Raw genomic sequence first — 19499 nt, 5'->3', positions numbered from 1 at the left:
AGCTAGAATGCTAATTTCTTTTATGGGACCATTAATGGAAATTAAAGACATAACAGCACTAGGCACAGTTGTTCATACCTGAAATACCAGTATAGGTAACTCTTGAAGCAGGAGTCTAAGTTCAAAGCTAGTCTGGGCTATATAGTTCTAGTCCAGCCCAAGTAACAAGTTTTCCTGAACTAAGCAAATGTTCACAGGGGTGGTGCTATTTGGAAAAATTATGGTCATCTTGGAGGAAGTTTATCATTAGGGGTGAGGGCTTTGAGAGAAAAAAAAAACTTGCCTACTTCTGCTTTGCTCTTTTTGCTTTGAACTTGAAATTTAAGATGTGAATTCTTATCTTGCTGTTCCAGGCAGCACATGCCCTACTTCCCTGTGTTAGTGATGAACTGTTATCCCTACGGTACCATAAGCCCAAATTAACTCTTCCTTCTATAAATTGCCTTGGCAATGTTGCTGTATCACAGCAATAGAAAAGTGACTAATATATCAATCAGGCAGTCAACCAATGCAACCATTCACTCAAACACGAGACAGAAGTTAATTTTAAAGAAAACTACAAGCAACTCCAAAGTCTTCTGGTTTTGTTACATACTGTAATAACCTTGAAAGCTATAAAACATACCTTTTTATCACATTTTTCACAATGATATGCATTTGCACCTTCTAATAAATCTCCCTTGATATACTGTTCCAAAGAATCAAGAAGATTTTGGTGATTTCTAATGTCTACATTCAGAGTTGTAAAAGATTCTTCACACTCATACCTAAAAATATCAGGAAACAAAGGAATTTAAGTTTAAAATCTTTTTGTCTCGGTCATTATTCTACTTCAGTGAAAAGACACCATGACCAAATCAGTTCTTAAAAAAAGAAGACGTTTATTGGGTTTGTTTAAGTTCAGAGGCATAGTCCAGTGTTGTGAATGAACATGGCAGCATACATGGCACTGGTGCATAGCTGAAAGCTCTTTCTGGTCCACAGGCTGAGAAAGTGAGATGGCACTGGGTCTGGCTTGGGCTTCCGAAACCTCAAAGCCATTAATCCCAGCATTGAGCAGACAGATGCTGGTGAACTTGAAGCAAGCCTGGTCTATGTAAATAAAGTCTAGGTCAGCACACTAGATAGTAAGATCAAGCCCCAAAATAAATAAGTAAAAATGAAAATAAAACAAGAAAATTATTAATGATCAGGCTTAGCAGTTAAGAATACTAGTTTCTTTTGGAGAAGACCTCTTTCAATTCAGCATCCATAAGGCATTCTACAACCTAGTAGTCAAAAGAGTGTTAAGAGCAATGACCCCTATTTTTGTTTATTTTATTTTCAGGTAGGGTCTTTCTACTAGTCCTGGCTATGTCAGTACTTGCCACGTAGACTAGGCTAGCCCTTAACTAACAAAGATACATCTGTCCTGCCTCCCAAATACTGGGACTAAATGTGTGCACAGTTATACCCAACTCAAGCAATTTCTCCAAGTTGTTAGCCCCAAGTAGCAAAGAAGTCAAATCCTTGGTAAACAGGCAATACAAATAATGCTTTAAGCACATCATTTGAAAAAAAAAAAAGATAAATTAGTATCTAACTGAAGGTGTTGAGAATAAGTGATTACTGAATTCTAAAAACTCTGTACCTCTATATCACCCCTTCCAGGGTCTGGACTAATGCTCTAAAAACTCCTATGAGTCAGCCTTGAATAAACTATCCAACAAAGCTATTAGCCAACAAAAGATTTGAAAAGAAAATTATTCCATGATAAAACCAAATTTAATCAGTATTTATCTAATAATCAAGTTTTACAGAAGACAGTAGGAAACATCAGTCTGTAAATGTTAACCATACCCCAAAAGACACAAATAATCCCATAGTATAGTAATAAGGGTAGGAGTGAGAGGACCACACTATGGAATAAAATAAAAGGACCAAGAAATGCTACCTATTAAAGACCCCCAATTTTAATGCCTTCAATTTGCCAATAGAAAGACATAGACTAGTAGACTGGATTAGAAAACAGGATCCCTCCTACTGTATCCACAAATTACACCTTACCATTAAGGACAGAAATCACCTCAGGGTAAAGGATGGGAAAACATTTACAAGCAAAGGCACCCATAGAACAAGCCATGTAGCCATTTTAATATCTGACAATATAGGCTTTGAACAACAACTTAGCAGAAGAGACAGAAGGAACACTACATAGTCATCAAAGAAAAAAAAAAAGCCCACCATGAGGACACTAGAATTCTTAATACCTGTGCAACAACAACAACAAAATAAATAAAAAAAATAAATTCAAACAACAAAAAAGTCCACCGAACAAACAAAAATGCAAAAAACCCCACAAACCACTTAAATACATATTAATTACAGATAACATAATTATTGACCCTCACTGATAGTGGGAAACTTCTCTACTCCACTCTCTCCAATAGACAGGCCATTTAGACAAAAACTAAACAGAAATTCTGGCACTAAGTCACATCTTAAACCAAAAAGACCTGACTAATACTTGCAGAATAGTCAAACACAAAGGAATATACCTTCTTCTCAGAGGCTCAATAAACTTCCTCTAAAACTGAATATTTACTCAAACATACAGCAAGTTATCCGCAGAAAAACATAAAATTGAAATAACAAGCTGTATCCTATTAGCCTCCATGGATTAAAGTTGCAAATCAACAAATGAAAGAATAGAAACCCATAAAAACCGAACACCTCATTACTGAGTAATAAATAGGTTAATTCAGAAATCAAGAAGAAAATTAAAAGTATTTTAGAATTGAATGAAAATGAAAACATAACCTGCCCAAACCCATGAGATACAGTAGAAATGGTTCTGTAACATGAAATTGGAGAGATATCTCATATTAAGTAACTTTATACATGAAGGTCTCAAACAGTGTTTCTCAACTTTACTAATGCTGCTACCCTTTAATACAGTTCTTCATGTTGTGGTGACCCACACTGATAAAACAATTCCTGTTGCCAGGCGGTAGTGATACATGCCTTTAATCCCAGGAGGTAGAGGCAGGTGGATCTCTTTGAGTTTGAGGCCAGCGTGGTCTACAAGAGCTAGTTCCAGGACAGTCAGGGCAGTGACACGGAGAAACCCTGCCTCATACTCCCCCCATCTCAAAAAAATTTATGTTGTTATTTCATAGCTGCAATTTTGTAGTATAATACTGCTACGCAGGATTGTCTAATTGTATATATAACCATACGGGACTGAGGGAAACAAATGGGAAAGGAATGAGTCAAATTATCTTGATTTGCATATGATATGACAGTATATATATATAAAAAATCCTAAAAGTTCTAATGGGGAAATCCTATAACTGATAAACACTTCCATAAAACAAACATGGCACAAAATTAACACAGAGAACTGAGCAGTGGACAAATGGCGGACTGGGGAAAAATCAGGGAAACAATACCCTTAACAATTGCTCCAAACAAAAAAATAAATCTTAGGGTAAATCTAACTAAGGAAGCGAAAGACTCGTACGATAAAAACTTCAAGTGTCTGAAGAAGATATCAGAAGCTAAAATGATCTCATGTTTATGGGGTGGTTGGTTAACAGTAAAAATCACCATTCTACTTAAAGGAAATCTATAGGTTCCCTTTAATCCTCATCAAAATTCCAACACAGTTGCTCATAGCTCTCAAAAGGACAGCTTCATATGCAAACAAAAACTCAGGATAGACAATCCTGAATAATAAAAGAACTGTAAAAGTTATCACCATCCCTGATTTAAGGCATGGTATTAACACCCCCCCCCCCCCATACCCACAAGAAACATTGACTAATGGAATCAAACTGAAGGTCAAGATGAAAATTCAAACACTCACAGACATCTGGTCTTTAATTAAGAAGCCAGAAACACAAACTGAAGGAAAAAATTCGCACCTTCACCAAACAGTGCTGGTGAAACAGGATGTCAGCATTGCAAGATGTGATCCTAAGTGCTGGGATCACACACATTTGGGATCTCATGCCTTTAATTCCAGAAACGGAGGCATATCGAGACAGGAGTGATACGGTAGGACAGAGAGAGGTACATGAGGAGATGACAAGAGCTCACTGGAGCCTGTGGTTTGGTACAGACACTGTGCAGTCTAGCCAGTCTGAGGACTGTCCCTTTGGTCTGAGCATTAGCAGAGGTAAAATGTCTCTCTAGTGGCTTACTGCTCTGCTTCTCTGATCTTGTGCTTTAATTCCTGTATCTGACTCTGGGTTTTGATTAATTAAGATCAATTAAATTTGTACTACAAAAGGTCAATATCTAAAAATACATAAATAACCAGAAAAAGACACGAAGAAAACAAACAAAAATCAATTAAAGACAGATACAGAAGTAAAATGTGTAAGAATATAAATAAAAATGTTAATATCTGCAGTCAGCTGCCAAGTTTGGTAGGTCAGCACTCTAGAGACAGAGGCAGGCAGATATCTGGTTCAAGGTCAGCCTGGTCTGTAGAATGAGTATTAGGACAGGAATAACCAAACGGAGAATCCCTGTCTCAATCCCACCCCCGCAAATCAGCAATATTCACCTCAAGACATTGATACTCATCTTACACCAGTAACAATGAAATATCAATAAAACAAATAATAGCTCACATTACTGAGGATGTGGAGTAAGTCATGCAAACTTGTACAGCCACTATGGAAATCAATATGGTGGTTTCTTGGGAAGATGGGAATCAATTTATCTCAGGATCCAGCTATACTACTATTGGTATAGTCCCAAATGATGCTAAATCCCAAGACACTTCTTCATCCATGTTCACTGCTGCTTTATATAATATTCATAATATCTATATGTTAGAGCCATCTAGATTCCCATGAAGAAATAAATAGAAAATGTGGTATATTTATTTACTCAATGGAATATTATTCAGCTGGTAAAAATGAAATTATAAAATTTGCAGGGCCAACCCACCCTGTCCCCAAACACGCCTTTTCGCCTACCTGGTCCTTAGAACCCTGCAACACAGCCTGCTACAGCACCCAAAAGCCCAGACAGAGGGATGCCCCACGCTCTGCTCTGGGACCTTCCCATTGGGACACAACCTTGGAGTCCCTCCCAAACTCTCTAAGCTTTTCTAGACAGCCAGCAGATGTGTTCCTGCTGCTGGGCTTTCCCCCAACCCACCCTGCCCCCAATGGCTCACAAACAGGAACTACAGAGACAAGTATAACCAAGAGAATACAAGAGATAGGAGAAAGAATCGCAGGCGCTGAATATATTATAGAGGAAACAGACTCACTGGCCAAAGAAAACATTAAATCGAACAAATTCTTAACACAAAACGTGCTAAGATGTGGCTATCCTAATATCAACAAAATGGATTTCAAACTAAAATCAATAATAAGAGATGGAGAAGGATAATTTATAACAGGAACAACTCATTAAGATGAAGTCTCAATCCTGAATACCTACGTATGTAATATAAGAGCACCCACATATGTAAAAAAAAATCACTAAAACTTTAATCACATATAAAACCCCACACACTAATAGTAAAAGATATCAACACTCCTATCTCGCCAATGGACAGGTCAACCAGACAGAAACTTAACAGAGAAATAAGAGAATTAACAGATGTAATGGATCAAATAGACTTAACAGAAACCTATAGAACATTCCACCCAAAGAGAAAAGAATATACCTTCTTCTCGGCACCTCATGGAACCTTCTCTAAAATTGATCACATACTTGTTATCAAAGTACACATTCTAGATGCAAAGAAATTGGAGCAACTACCCGTGTCTTATCAGATTGTCAAGGAGTAAAGTTAAAATTTAACAACAATACTACCCCCAGAGAGTCTACAAACTCACTAAAACTGAACAGTCAACTACCGAACTACTCCCAAGTCAAGGAAAAAATAAAGAAATTAAAGTTTTCCTTGAATTCAACGAAAATGAAGGCACAACATACCCAAACCTATGGGACACTATGAAAGCAGAGCTAAGAGGAAAGATCATAGCACTAAGTGCCCACTTAAAAAAAACAGAGAAAGCACATATTGGAGACTTAACAGCCCACCTGAAAGCTCTAGAAAAAAATGAAACAGACTCGCCTAGGAGGAGTAGATGACTGGAAATAATCAAACTGAGGGCTGAAATCAACAAAACAGAAACACAGAAAACAATAAAAAGAATCAATGAAACAAAGAGCTGGTTCTTTGAGAAAGTAAACCAGACTGACACACCCTATCCAAACTTATCAAAAGGCAGAGAGAGAGAGCAACCCAATTAACAAGATCAGAAATGAAAAAAAAAAGGGGGGACATAACAGACTGAGGAAATTCTGAACATCATTAGTTCTATGAAAGCCTGTACTCCACAAAATTGAAAAATGTAAAAGAAAAGGACATTTTTTTACGTAGATACCATATACTCAAATTAAATCAAGACTAGGTAAGCAATTTAAACAGAATTATAAGTCACAAGGAAATAGAAGCTGTCATCAAAAACCTCCATCCAAAAAAAAAAGCACAGGACTGGATGGTTTTAGTGTAGAATTATACCAGAAATTCCAAGAGCTAATACCTATACTCCTTAATGTGTTACACACAATAAAAACAGAAGGGTCATTGCCGAACTTTTTTTTTTTTGAGGCTACAGTTACCATAGTTACAGTTACCATATAAAGACTCAACCAAGAAAGAGAATTACAGACCAATCTCACTCATGCAAAAATTCCCAATAAAATACTGGCAAACTCAATCCAAGAACACATCAAAAAAAATCATCCATCATGATCAACCAGGCTTCACCACAAAGATGAAGGGCAGGTTCAACATATGAAAATCTATCAGTGTAATCCATCAAATAAATAAATTCAAAGAAAAAAAACTGTAAGATCATTAGATGCTGAAAAAGCTTTTGACAAAATTCAGCACCCCTTCATGATAAAGGTCTTGGAGAGATTAGGGATACAAGGATCATATCTAAATATAATAAAAGCAATATACAGCAAGCCAACAGCTAACATCATATTAAACGGAGAGAAACTCAAAGACATTCTACTAAAATCAGGAACATGACAAGGCTGTCCACTTTCTCCATATCTCTTCAACACAGTACTTGAAGTTCCAGCAACAGCAATAAGACAACGCAAGAGATCAAGATGATTTAAATTGGAAAGGAAGAAGTCAAACTTTCATTATTTGCAGACAATATAATAGTGTACATAAGTGACCTCCAAAACTCTGTACCAGAGAACTCCTACAGCTGATAAATACCTTCAGTGATGTGACAGCATACAAGATTAACTAAAAAAAAAAATCCCTCTTATACCCAAAGGATAAAGAAGCTGAGAGGGAAATTAAAGAGACATTACCTTTGACAATAGTCACAAATCACATAAAGTATCTTGGGGTAACTCTAACCAAGGAAGTGAATGACCTATTTGACAAAAACTTTAAGTCTTTGAAGAACGAAACTGAAGAAGATACCAGAAAATGGAAAGATCTCCCATGCTCTTGCATAAGGATCAACATAGTAAAAAAATGGCAATTCTACCTAAAGCAATCTAAAGAATCAATGAAACCCCCATCAAAATCCCAACACAATTCTTCACAGACCTTGAGAGAATAATAATCAACTTTATATGAAAAAACAAAGAACCCAGAATAGCCAAAGCAATCCTATACAATAAAGGAAATCCCAGAAGGATTACTATGTTTGACATGAAGCTCTATTACAGAGCTACAGTAATGAAAACAGCATGGTATTCACATAAAAACAGAGATGTTGACCAATGGAATCCAAATGAAGACCCAGCTATTAGCCCATAAACCTATGAACCTCTGACTTTTGACAAACAAGCTAAAAGTATACAATGGAAAAAAGAAAGCATCTTCAACAAACGGTGCTGGTATAACTGGATGTCACCCTGCAGAAGAATGAAAATAGATGCATATCTATCACCGTGCACAAAACTCAAGTCCAAATGGATTAATATTAATCTGAACACACTGAACCTGACAGAAGAGAAAGTGGGAAGTAGTCTACAACACATGAGCACAGGAAACCACTTTCTAAGTATAACCTCAGTAGCACAGACAATAAGAGCAACAGTGAATAAATGGGACCTCTTGAAACTGAGAAGCGTCTTTAAATCAAATGACACAGTTAAGAAGACAAAAAGGCAACCTATTGAATGGCAGGAGATCTTCACCAAATTCACATCAGACAAAGGTCTGATCTCCAAAACATATAAATAACTCAAGAAATTAAACATTAAAATTCTAAGTAACCCAATTAAAAATGGTGTACTGAACTAAACAGAGATTTCTCTACAGAAAAGTTTCAAATGGTCAAAAGATACTTAAGGATATGTTCAACTTCCTTAGTATCAAGGAAATGCAAATCAAAACAACTTTGAGATACCATCTTACACCTGTCAGAATGGCTAAAATGAAAACACTAATGATAGCTTAGGCTGGAGAGGATGTAGAGCAAGGGCAACTCTCATCCACTGCTGGTGGGAATGCAAACTTGTGCAACCACTTTGGAAATCAGTGTGGCAGTTTCTCAGAAAATCTGGAATCAACCTACCTCAGGAACTAGTAATACCACTCTTGGGAATATACCAAAAAGATTCTCAATCATACTACAAAAGCATTTGTTTGACTATGTTCATAAAAGCATTATTTGTAGTAGCCAGAACCTGGAAACAACCTAGATACTCCTCAACGAAAGAATGGATAAAGATATTGTGACACATCTATACATTAGAGTACTACTCAGTGGTAAAAAACAATGACATCTTGAATTATGCACGCAAATGGATGGAATTTGAAAACACTATCCTGAGTTAGATAAAAGACCCAAATACATGAATATTGTATGTACTCACACATCAGTGGATACTAGCCATAAACAAAGGACTTTGAGCCTATAGTTCATGATCCTAGAGAAGCTAAGTAATACGGTGAAGCCAAAGAAAAACATATATAGATTCACCTGAAAATTGGAAGCAGACAAGATCGCCTGACAAAATTTGGGGTATGGAGGCGGGGGGGGGGGGGAGTAGAAGAAAGGGGGAAGAGGGGAGAAGAGGAGAGCTTGAGGGAATGGATATGGAGGAAGGACAGATATGAGAACAAGGAAAGAGATATCTTGATTGAGGAAGCTATTTTGGGGTTAGCAAGAAATCTGGCTCTAGAAATACTCCCAGGAATCCACAAGGATGACCCCACCTAAGACTCTAAGCAATAGAGGAGAGGGTGCCTGAACTGGCCTTGCCCTGTAGTCAGACTGATGATTATCTTAAATATCACCATAGAACATTCATCCAGTAACTGATGGAAACGAGATAGAGACCCCCATCGGAGCACTGGAACCTGGAAACAACCTAGATGTCCTTCAATGGAAAAATGGATGAAGAAAGTGTGGAATATATACACATTAGAGTACTACTCAGCGGTAAAAAACAATGACTTCTCAAATTTTGCATGCAAATGGATGGAAATAGAAAATACTATCCTGAGTGAGGTAACCCAGACCCAAAAAGATGAACATGGGATGTACTCACTCATAATTGGTTTCTAGCCATAAATAAAGGTCAGTGAGTCTATAATTGGATATCCTAAAGAAGCTAAATAAGAAGGTGAACCCAAAGAAAATCATATAGCTATCCTCTTGGGTAGGGGAAGTAGACAAGATTGCCAGGCAAAAATCAGGATCTTAAGGGTGGGGGGAGGGGGGTAAGGGGAGAAGGGGAGAGATAAGGTAGAAGGGTAGGATGGGGAGAACTTGGGGCAACGGGATGATTGGGATAAAGGAAGGTTGGATAGGGGAGCAGGGAATAGATGGATGGAAATAGAAAACACTATCCTGAGTGAGGTAACCCAGACCCAAAAAGATGAATATGGGATGTACTCACTCATAATTGGTCTCTAGCCATAAACAAGGGTCACAGAGTCTACAATTGGTGATCCCAAAGAAGCTAAGTAAGAAGGTGAACCAAAGGAAAAACATATAGTTGTCCTCTTGGCTATGGGAAGTAGACAAAATGGCCGGGGAGAAAATTGAGATCTTGGGGGTGGGGTGGGATGTGGGTAAGGGGAGATGGGGAGAGAAAAGGGAGAAGGGGAGAATGGGGGGAACTTGGGGAAAAAGGAGGATTGGGATAAAGGAAGGTTGGATAGGGGAGCACGGAAGCACAATTCTTAGTTAAGGGATCCACCTTAGAGTTGGCAAGAGACTTGAACCTAGAGTGGCTCCCAGATGCCCAAGCCAAGGTCCCCAGTTAGTTCCTTGGGCAGCTGAGGATAGGGAACCTGAAATGACCCTAGCCTATAGCAATACTGACGAATATCTTGCATATCATCATAGAACCTTCATCTGGTGATGGATGGAGATAGAGACTGAGACCCACACAGGAGCACTGGACTGAGCTCCCAAGGTCCAATGAGGAGCAGAAGGAGGGAGAACATGAGTAAAGAAGTCGGGACCACGAGGGGTGCACCCACCCACTGAGACAGTGGAGCTGATCTATTGGGAGTTCACAAAGACCAGCTGGACTGTGACTGAAAAAGCATGGGATAAAATTGGACTCTCTGAGCATGGCGAACAATGAGGGCTGATGAGAAGCCAAGGACAAAGGCATGAAGTTTTGAACCTATGTAATGTGCTGGCTTTGTGGGAGCCTAGCCAGTTTGGATGTTCACCTTCCTAGAAATGGACGGAGAGGGGAGGACCTAGGACTTACCACAGGGCAGGGAACCCTGACTGCTCTTTGAACTGGAGAGGGAGGGGGAGAGGAGTGGGGGGTGGAGGAGAAGGGTGGGAGGAGTGGGAGAAGGGTGGGAGGAGGGGGAGGGAAATGGGAGGCTGGGAGGAGGTGGAAACTTGTTTTTTTTTCTCCTTTTCTCAATAAAAAATGGAAAAAAAAGATTGGAAGGTGTGGGAAAGAAAATCTGTGGAGGGAGTAGGAGGGGAGTGGGAATTTCGATTGGTATTTTTTAAGTAATAAAATAAAATAATAATAATAATAATAATAAAATTTACAGGCAATTGTATCAGCTAAAAAAATCTTCAATGAGGCAAGGTAATGAAGACTCAAATGATAATCACAACATCTTTTTTCTTAAATGTGGATGTATCTTTTTAAGCCTTTGATATCTATGCTAATCATAGTGGTTAGATACCTAGAAGGGGACTAGGTAGGATTAGAGGGTCTCCCAAGTAGGAGAAATAGGACATGAACTTATATCATAAAATTATGGTGGTACACAATAGTGCAATTCTGATTGGATTTAAGACCCACTCGTGAGACAGAACCCAATGCTGACACTTCCCAGGTGTCTAAGAAACAAACTAAAAAGGCAACAGACAGGGGAAAAGCCCATATTCTGAAAAAGGAGTGTAGCAATAAAATAACTCTTAATTAAATTCTATTATACTTATAGAGAGATGCCTAACCAAGTGCAACTAGACAGATATTGGAGTCAGATTTGATAGATGACTTGAATGCACTGAATTCCGGACTCAATAGGACTGATGTACATATGAACTGACCAAAACTATGACAGAACATAGAAGAGCTACACAGGCTCTGACAGAGGGAAAGTGGGCATGAGGTCACAACATTGATTGATCAAGAAGCTCTCTGTTCTAGGGATCACTTATGTTGGGGACAGACTGGAGGTGTGGATGGATGCCTTGGCCCAGGACACCATCACAGCAGAGGCCTTCTCTACTTAGCTGGCTAGGTAGCCTTGCTCATGTAGTTTAGGGAACTAGAGCTTGGTTCAAGTTCTGGTGGCTGCTGAGGAGTCTGAGCTGGAACACTAATTGACAGCCTTCATTCAGCCACCAAAAATGCAATGTCCCTCTGTAATTAGTGAACTTTCTTGAGAGTTTGTTCCGGACCAGGTATTTGCAGAGCACCTCGTCACCCAAGCCCCCCTTGTCCAAATCCACTAAAATGGCTTTATCTTAAAAAAGATGAAAAAGAAAAAATAATAAAAGCTCCCTGTAACTTCTTTGAAAGAAAAATAGCTTTTTCCAATTGAGTCTCATTAACTTAACTTTAGAATAGGTCCCCAGCCCCAAGCATAGTGTAGCCCATTAACACAAACAGAACTGAATAGCATTTCTGTAGATGTTTTTCTCCAATGGATGCTGAGTTTATGTATTTTTTGTCTTACTGATGTCCTTTTGGTTTTTTTTTTTTTTTTAGCAGAGAAAAAGGCTGGGGATGATCTAGGAAAAACTGTGATAGAAATATAGTTCACGAAAATAACTTAATAAAAAGAAAATAATCCTCAAACAAAACATTTATCTAGGCACGTATTTGTGGTCCTATCTGACCTTCCTAAATAAACATTAATATGGTTATTTTCACTTACGATACATATTCTATCCATTCTCTTTGAAGCTGAAAACTTAAGACTATTCTTAATTAAGAATTTACTCTGTATTAAAATGTTATAAAATGGTAGTCATTTTATACATCTATATTAAGACACATTGTTTTCATAAAAGAAATAAAAGACCTAGGTAATTGTAGACTTGCAGAAAATATCACCTTCTGATGTAACCCAGAAAAATCATAATGCATGAAAAGGAAGCAAAATATCAAGAAAACGAGAAGCAATATGATAAAGAACCATTTTCTATAATTAATTGAACTTCCGGTTTAACTTTTCATGACGGTGAGGCACATCAGCTCCTGGCACACCAAGCTACTCCCAAGGGTAATGGGCATTGAAGAGGCTCCTTATGGAGTTGGTTAGCCATTTGGGTAAAAAACTACTCTTGGATGGACTGCTTAACTGGACATGCAGGATCCACAGAGAAATGACTGCTCAACTTGCCTAAAGGTGAGACGATTCTTCGGAGTTCCTGCTACATGAAAGAGCCTGCAGAACACAGAAGAAAGTGACTGACAAACTGCCAATCCAGGCAGACCTACCTTTGAAATTTCCTGCTTTACAGAAAAGTCTGCCAGATATTATGGGCCTGTAGGTTGAAGATGGATGCCCCAGTGGTACAGAAGAACTTTGGGTTATTGTCCAGGCAGTGAGATGTCTCTGTCAATTCTAGAATTTTGCAAGTTGCTTATACTGCACTTCCTGTTTACTTAGCTAATATTGTATCTTTCTGGAGTCTTTGATGGAGTTGAGGAATAAATGGTTATAATTACAGTTTTCCCTTAGATATTATAAAAGATAAAGTAGATATAAATATTGTAACTATTATTTTTTGCTTGATACCTGCTTTGTTATATGTAATTTTACTATGCTAAATTTAAAGCTTTCCTTTTAATTTACACAGAAAAGGGGAAATGATGTTGGAGGTCCTTCTGCCTTGCTTAATGAATAAAGAAAACTGGCTTGGCCTGACAGTGTAGAATAGAGGTAGGTGGGGAAACCTACACTGAATGCTGGGAGAAAGAAGGGCGGAGAGGCCATGGAGCTGCAGCATGCCGAAACTTTGCTGGTAAGCCACTGCCATGTAGCGATATACAGATGAATAGAGATGGGTTAAATTAAGATTTAAGAGTTAGCAAATAAGAAGACAGAGCTAGTGGGACAAGCAGTGGTTTAAATAATGTAGTTTCTGTGTGATTATTTTGGGTTAAAGCTAGCCAGTCAGCCAGGAATGAACAAGCGGCCCCTCCTCCAACAACTAGTAAAGATTTTATTGACACTTCTGCAAAAACAAAAAGAAAAAAATATACAACAACAACAACAACAAATATTGGCACTTACTTATGTGGGCATCCTTGGCAAATCTTCTGATCAGCAAAGGATCCTCCAAGGACATTACTTATCATGGTTGGATGTCCTAAAGCTTTAAAAGCTTCATCTAAACTATCCACCAAAGAATTAAAAAACTCTAATGCATCATGTTGTTCATGAAGATTAATAGGTTCACCCCAAAGCCTGTTAACAAATACATAGGTTAATCAATACAAGAAAGTACCAGATGCATTTAATTTCTGTAAAACAAATAAAAATAACAATGTAAGCTGAAAGAAATAATTAAAAACAAAATATAAGCTGAAACTCTATACCTATAGAAGAGACAAAAGAAACCAAGTGCATACTGCACTTAAGTAGTCATGATACTGCATTCAACCAATTACAACAGAAATTGGGTATAAGGCTAGAGAGATGGCCTAGGAGTTGACATGTGCTGTTCTACCAAAGCTAATGAGTTATAACCAAAGAAGTTTTGTTCCTGTAGCAGATGGGAACTAACAAAGATCCACATGTGGAGAATGTGCAGAGATTAAAGAGACACTGGAATACTCGGTTCCAAATGGGATATCTTCATCAAATCCCCTCCCTCAGGTCTCATAGAATTCAGGAGAGGGGATATAAAGATTCTAAGAGCTTCTCTGATGATAGCTGAGTAAAACACTGATCTGTGAGAACATCAAAATGCCATTAGTGGTTATTTTACTACTACATCAGTTAGAACAGTAGGATTTAGTTTTCACCTTGGCCTATAACTTACACAGTCTTAAGTTCTTAGCCACCAGACCTATCTCCTATAGTGGGCCTTATAGAGGATATGAATGTCACAAAGGAAACAATGTTCAAGACATAACATAAACATTACTGATGCAATATGAACTCACAGAGAGGGACTCAAGTCAGATCAGTCCCAGGGCTCATGAGAGAAAGTGGACATGATCCCTTAACCCAGAACCAATCTCCAACTGACAACTGCTTGTAAAGGAAAAAATATCCCCTATGTGGAGTATACAAACCACACTTAAGGGAGACTCCATGCCCAGCAGCAGACATCGAATAGAAAACAAATTCAATAGAATTTAAAAAATAACTTTACCCCCTTTTAATTTGCCTATTTGATTTTTAAAGAGAAAGAGGAGGCATGGACTTGGATGGATAGGTAATATCTGGAAGAAGGGAAACCATGATCAGAATATGTATGAAAAACTATTTCCACATATATTTTTTCCTGTCTGTTCTCCGAGACTCAATCCCTGAGACTCATCCCTAGACCTTCAACAAAACACCAACTACAGACTGTCCCCCCACCACCCACATATTCATTGCTGGGAGGAATGCAAGCTGGTATAACCCCTTTGGATATCAGTGTGGCGATTTCTCAGAAAATTAGGAAACAATCTTCCTCAAGACCCAGCAACACCACTTTTGGGTATATATCCAAAGGATGCTCAATCGTGCCACAAGAACATGTGCCTAACTATGTTCATAGCAGCTTTGTTTGTCATAGCCAGAACCTGGAAACAACCTAAATGCCACTCGACTGAAGAATGGATAAGGAAAATGTGGCACAGTTACACAATGGGGTACTACATAGTAGAAAAAAATAACAACATCTTGAATTTTGCAGGAAAATTGATGGAGCTAGAAAACATTATTTTGAGTGAGGTAATCCAGACACAGAAAGACAATTATTACATGTACTCACTCATAGGTGGTTTTTAAACATAAAAAAGAGAAAGTCAGCCTACAAACTACAACCCAGAGAACTTAGACAACAATGAGGATACTAAGAGAGACTTACATATATCTAATCTACATGGGAAGTAGAAAGTAAAAAAGGACAAGATCTCCTGAGTAAATTGGAGCATGGGGACCTTGGGGGAGGGTTGAAGATGGAGGGGAGCAGAGAAAAATGTAGAGCTCAATAAATATCAATAAAAAATTTAATTACTAGAATAGAATTAAAATGAATATACAGCATACCTAAACTTATGGGATATATGAAACTGGTTCTAAGAAAATTCAAAATAAAAAACTTGAAAGATCTAGAAACTTAGAAACACACCTGAAAGTTCCAGAACAAAAATAACCAATCATACCAAAGAATAGACAGCAAAAAAATAATTAATCTGAGGGTTGAAATCAGTAAAATTTAAACAGAAAATACAAAGAATCAACTGAATAAAGAACTGGTTCTTTGAGAAAAATCAGGAAAATATATAAACGCTTACAGAAAAATATCCAAATTTACAAAATTAGAGATGGAAAGGGAGACGTAACAACAGATACTGAAGAAATCCAGAAAATTTTAAGGACATACATTTAAAAACATGTACTCCACCAAATTGAAAATTTTAAAAGAAACATGAATTTTCTAGATAGACACTACTTACTAAATTTAAATCAAGATCAGATGAACAATGTAAAGAGACCTAAAACCTCTAAGCAAATAGAGCCATCATGAAAAGTCACCCTCCTCCTGAAGCCCCAGGACCAAATGTTTTAGTGTAGAATTTCAACAGACTACATGGGTCTGCACAACATCTTATGTGTGTACATTATACAGCTGTTTCTTTGAGACAGGGTTTCTCTGTATAATAGTTCTGGCTGTTCTGGAACTTGCTTTGTAGATCAGGCTGGCCTCAATCTTGCAGAGATCTGACTGCCACTGTGTCCTGAGGGTTGGAACTACAGGCGTGTGCCACCATGCCCATCTTTTAGCTTAATATTTTTATGAGACTCCTGACTATGAGAATGAGTGGGTATCTGACTATTTTGCCCGCTCTTGGAGCCTCTTTTCTTTTGTTGAGTTATGGCAAACTTTGATACAATAGTATTTACTTCATCTTATGTTTTATTTTTGCAATGTGGGGTTATTATGTTTTAAAAGTCTGTTCTTTTCTAATAAGAGACAGAAATGAGGTGGGTCCAGAGGTTAGAATCCATGACTACCATGGAGGAAGAATGGCAATGGAAGACAGGCACGGTGTTGAAACCCCAGAGTTTATATCTTGACTGAACAACCATGAGATAGAGAAAGCTAATCGGGAACGGTATGAGCTTTCGAAAATTTTATGTATCATTTTTGGGGAGGGGGTGTCAAAATCCAACAAGCTTAATAGCACACATTAATTTCTGGGTCTCCCATTGTATTTATTATTGGTTCTTTACAAATTTTCACTGTTGGAATGTCTTACTAACTTTGAAAGAAGTCTGAAAAATGGAAAACATGAGTATTTAAGCTTTTAAAAAAGCTTTTCCTGAGATTTCTTTTTTTCTTTTTCCCCTCAAATTAAATGGAAGTATGCCAATATATAGATACACAAACAAAAGTACTGGCTGTTTGGCAGAGGTTCAATATGAGGAATTACTTGATATTTCAACAAAAACCTTTAACTCCAATCCCAGGGAATCAACCCTTTGTAGGCTTCTGTTGGAAATGCAGGCATGTGGTTCATAAACATATTTTAAGGCAAACCACTCATTTACATAATAAAAATAAAGGGGAGGGAGAGAAGGGCATATCGACCTTTTCATTTACTTATGAAAAAACCTGTGGAAGTCTGTTATCAGTCTTTTAAAGTGACCAGGAATCAAATGCTTTAAGAAATATATAAACAGAGATAACTAGATTATTTAAAGAATACATTTGATTTAATATACATGCTTATCTTTAAAGTCACTAATCAAGCTCATGAACAAATTCTGTACACTTCTAAGATTGCTTATAGTAAGTACTACACCTTCAGTGGGTGATGGTGAAATATACTTTTAACCCCAGCACTTGGAAATCATGGAAAGGAAGATCATTCTTGAGTTCTAGGACAACATAACCCTGTATCAAAAGACAAAACCACAATACCCGGCACAAGAAGCCCTCTTTTGAGTTATCGGCTAGAGCTGCCCAAAAGACTCTCCCAAGCATACAATGTATTGCTACTGCCTTTGGTTACTTCCATAAGTAGTAACTAAGTCTCTACTGTTGTAGACTCCATGCACCTCAAAAACAGGACCCAGTGCTGTAACTGACCTGAATGATCTCTCTTTGAGGACCAGCTTTTATGAGCCAAAAAGCCCACAAAGCTTACAAAATCCTACACAAAGATAATGATGGCTATGAACAACATTAAGGAGAAATATGACATGGTAACCCTATGGTGCAGTAGTGTTACACAACTTGGTGGTAATAAAAAACTCTCCTAATTGTACTTAAGACCAGAAGAGAGAAACCATGTCCAGTGTTGGAAATATAGCTTATTCAGTGCTAATCAAATCACGGTTATAAGAGAATCTAAAATCTCTAGTTTAGCACAAAATACTTAGCAACAATCTATAATCATTTGTGTTTATACTCACAAAAAATGTAGTCTTCACTCCTCATTAAGAAAATTTCTCTTTACAACAGAGATCCCTACGTAATGATAGAAGCAACATTCCATCCTGAGTGAGTTAACCCAGACCCAGGAAGATGATCATGGTAGTACTCACTCATAAGGGATACTAACTGTAAAGCAAAGGATAATGAGCATATATATTGTTCCCAGAGAAGCTAAGAGACAAGATGAACCCTAAGAGAAACATATATAGATTCCCTTGGAAAAGGGAAATAGACAAATCTCCTGAGAAAATTGGAAGAATAGGGGTGGGAGGAGAAGGAAAGGCAAAACAGGAGGAATGGAGAAGGGGAGGGGAGAACTCAAGGAAATGGGATAATCAAGATGGGGGAAGGACAGAGAAGGAGAGCAAGAAAGGAGGTATCTTGATTTAGGGAGCCACTATGGGGCTAGCAAGAAACCTGGCACTAGAGAAATTCCTAGGATCCACAAGGATGACCCGAATCAATGGTGGAAAGGTGAATGAACTGGCTTTGCCCTGTAGCCAGATTGATGACTATCTTAAATGTAACCATAGAACCTTCATTCATCAACTGACGGAAGCATAGGCAGAGCACCACAGTGCAGTACTGCTCTGAGCTCCCAAATTCCAGTTGAAGAGTAGGAGGAGGAGTAAGAATATGAGCAAAGAGGTCAAGACCATGATGGGGACACCCACTGAAACAGTGTACCTGACTTAATAGGAGCTCACCAACTCTGGCCAGATAGGGAAGGAACTAGCATAGGACTAAACTAGACCCTCCGAATGTGGGTGATAGTTGAATGACTGAGACAGACTGCCAGGCTACTGGCATTAGGATTTCTCTCTACTTTATGTATTGACTAGGAGACCTTGCTCAACCTAGATATAACAGGGAGGGCTTTGCTCCTTCCTCAGAGCAATGTGTTTACCCTCTTTGAGGAGCAGATGGGGGTGGAATGGGGGTAGGGTGGAAGGATGGGAGGAGGAGAGGGAAAGAGAACTGGGATTGGTATGTGAAATGAAAAAAAAGATAGTTTTGTTTTTCTTTTTAATTAAAAAAGAAAACAAAAAGCATTCAAAGTATAGAATTGTGAAGTCCAGTCCCATGGGATACATGATGTGGCATTCCCCTTCTATACGCTGTGATTATGTCTTTCATTACTATTGGCTAATAAAGAAGCTGCTTTGGCATATGGCAGGGCAGAATATAGCCAAGCTGGAAAAGATATAAAGAAGAGAGTAGGCAGAGTCAAAGAGATGCCACGTCATTGCCAAAGGAGAAAGACTCCAGAACCGTACTGGTAAATCACAGTCTTGTGGTGATACACAGATTAATAGAAATGGGCTAATTTAAGATATATGAGCTAGCTAGAAATATGCCTAAGCTATTGGCCAAAGAGTGTTTTAATTTAATTAA

At 38.1% G+C, this 19499-nt stretch overlaps 1 protein-coding gene across 1 annotated transcript in view; it reads right to left on the bottom strand.

Annotated features, from left to right (window-relative positions):
* LOC121443765 (probable ubiquitin carboxyl-terminal hydrolase FAF-X) overlaps positions 1-19499 on the bottom strand; it is a 143037-nt gene that overhangs the window by 13073 nt on the left and 110465 nt on the right. Inside the window, 2 exon segments of the mRNA XM_041645561.1 lie at positions 626-767; positions 13736-13909. Of these exon segments, the coding sequence (XP_041501495.1) occupies positions 626-767; positions 13736-13909 (316 nt within the window).

The sequence above is a fragment of the Microtus oregoni genome, unplaced genomic scaffold, assembly GCF_018167655.1.
Source record: "Microtus oregoni isolate MIOR12 unplaced genomic scaffold, Mior012 000113F_000, whole genome shotgun sequence".
Taxonomy (NCBI): domain Eukaryota; kingdom Metazoa; phylum Chordata; class Mammalia; order Rodentia; family Cricetidae; genus Microtus; species Microtus oregoni.
Note: the sequence above shows the minus strand (reverse complement) of the source record. Positions and strands in the feature narration are given on the sequence as shown.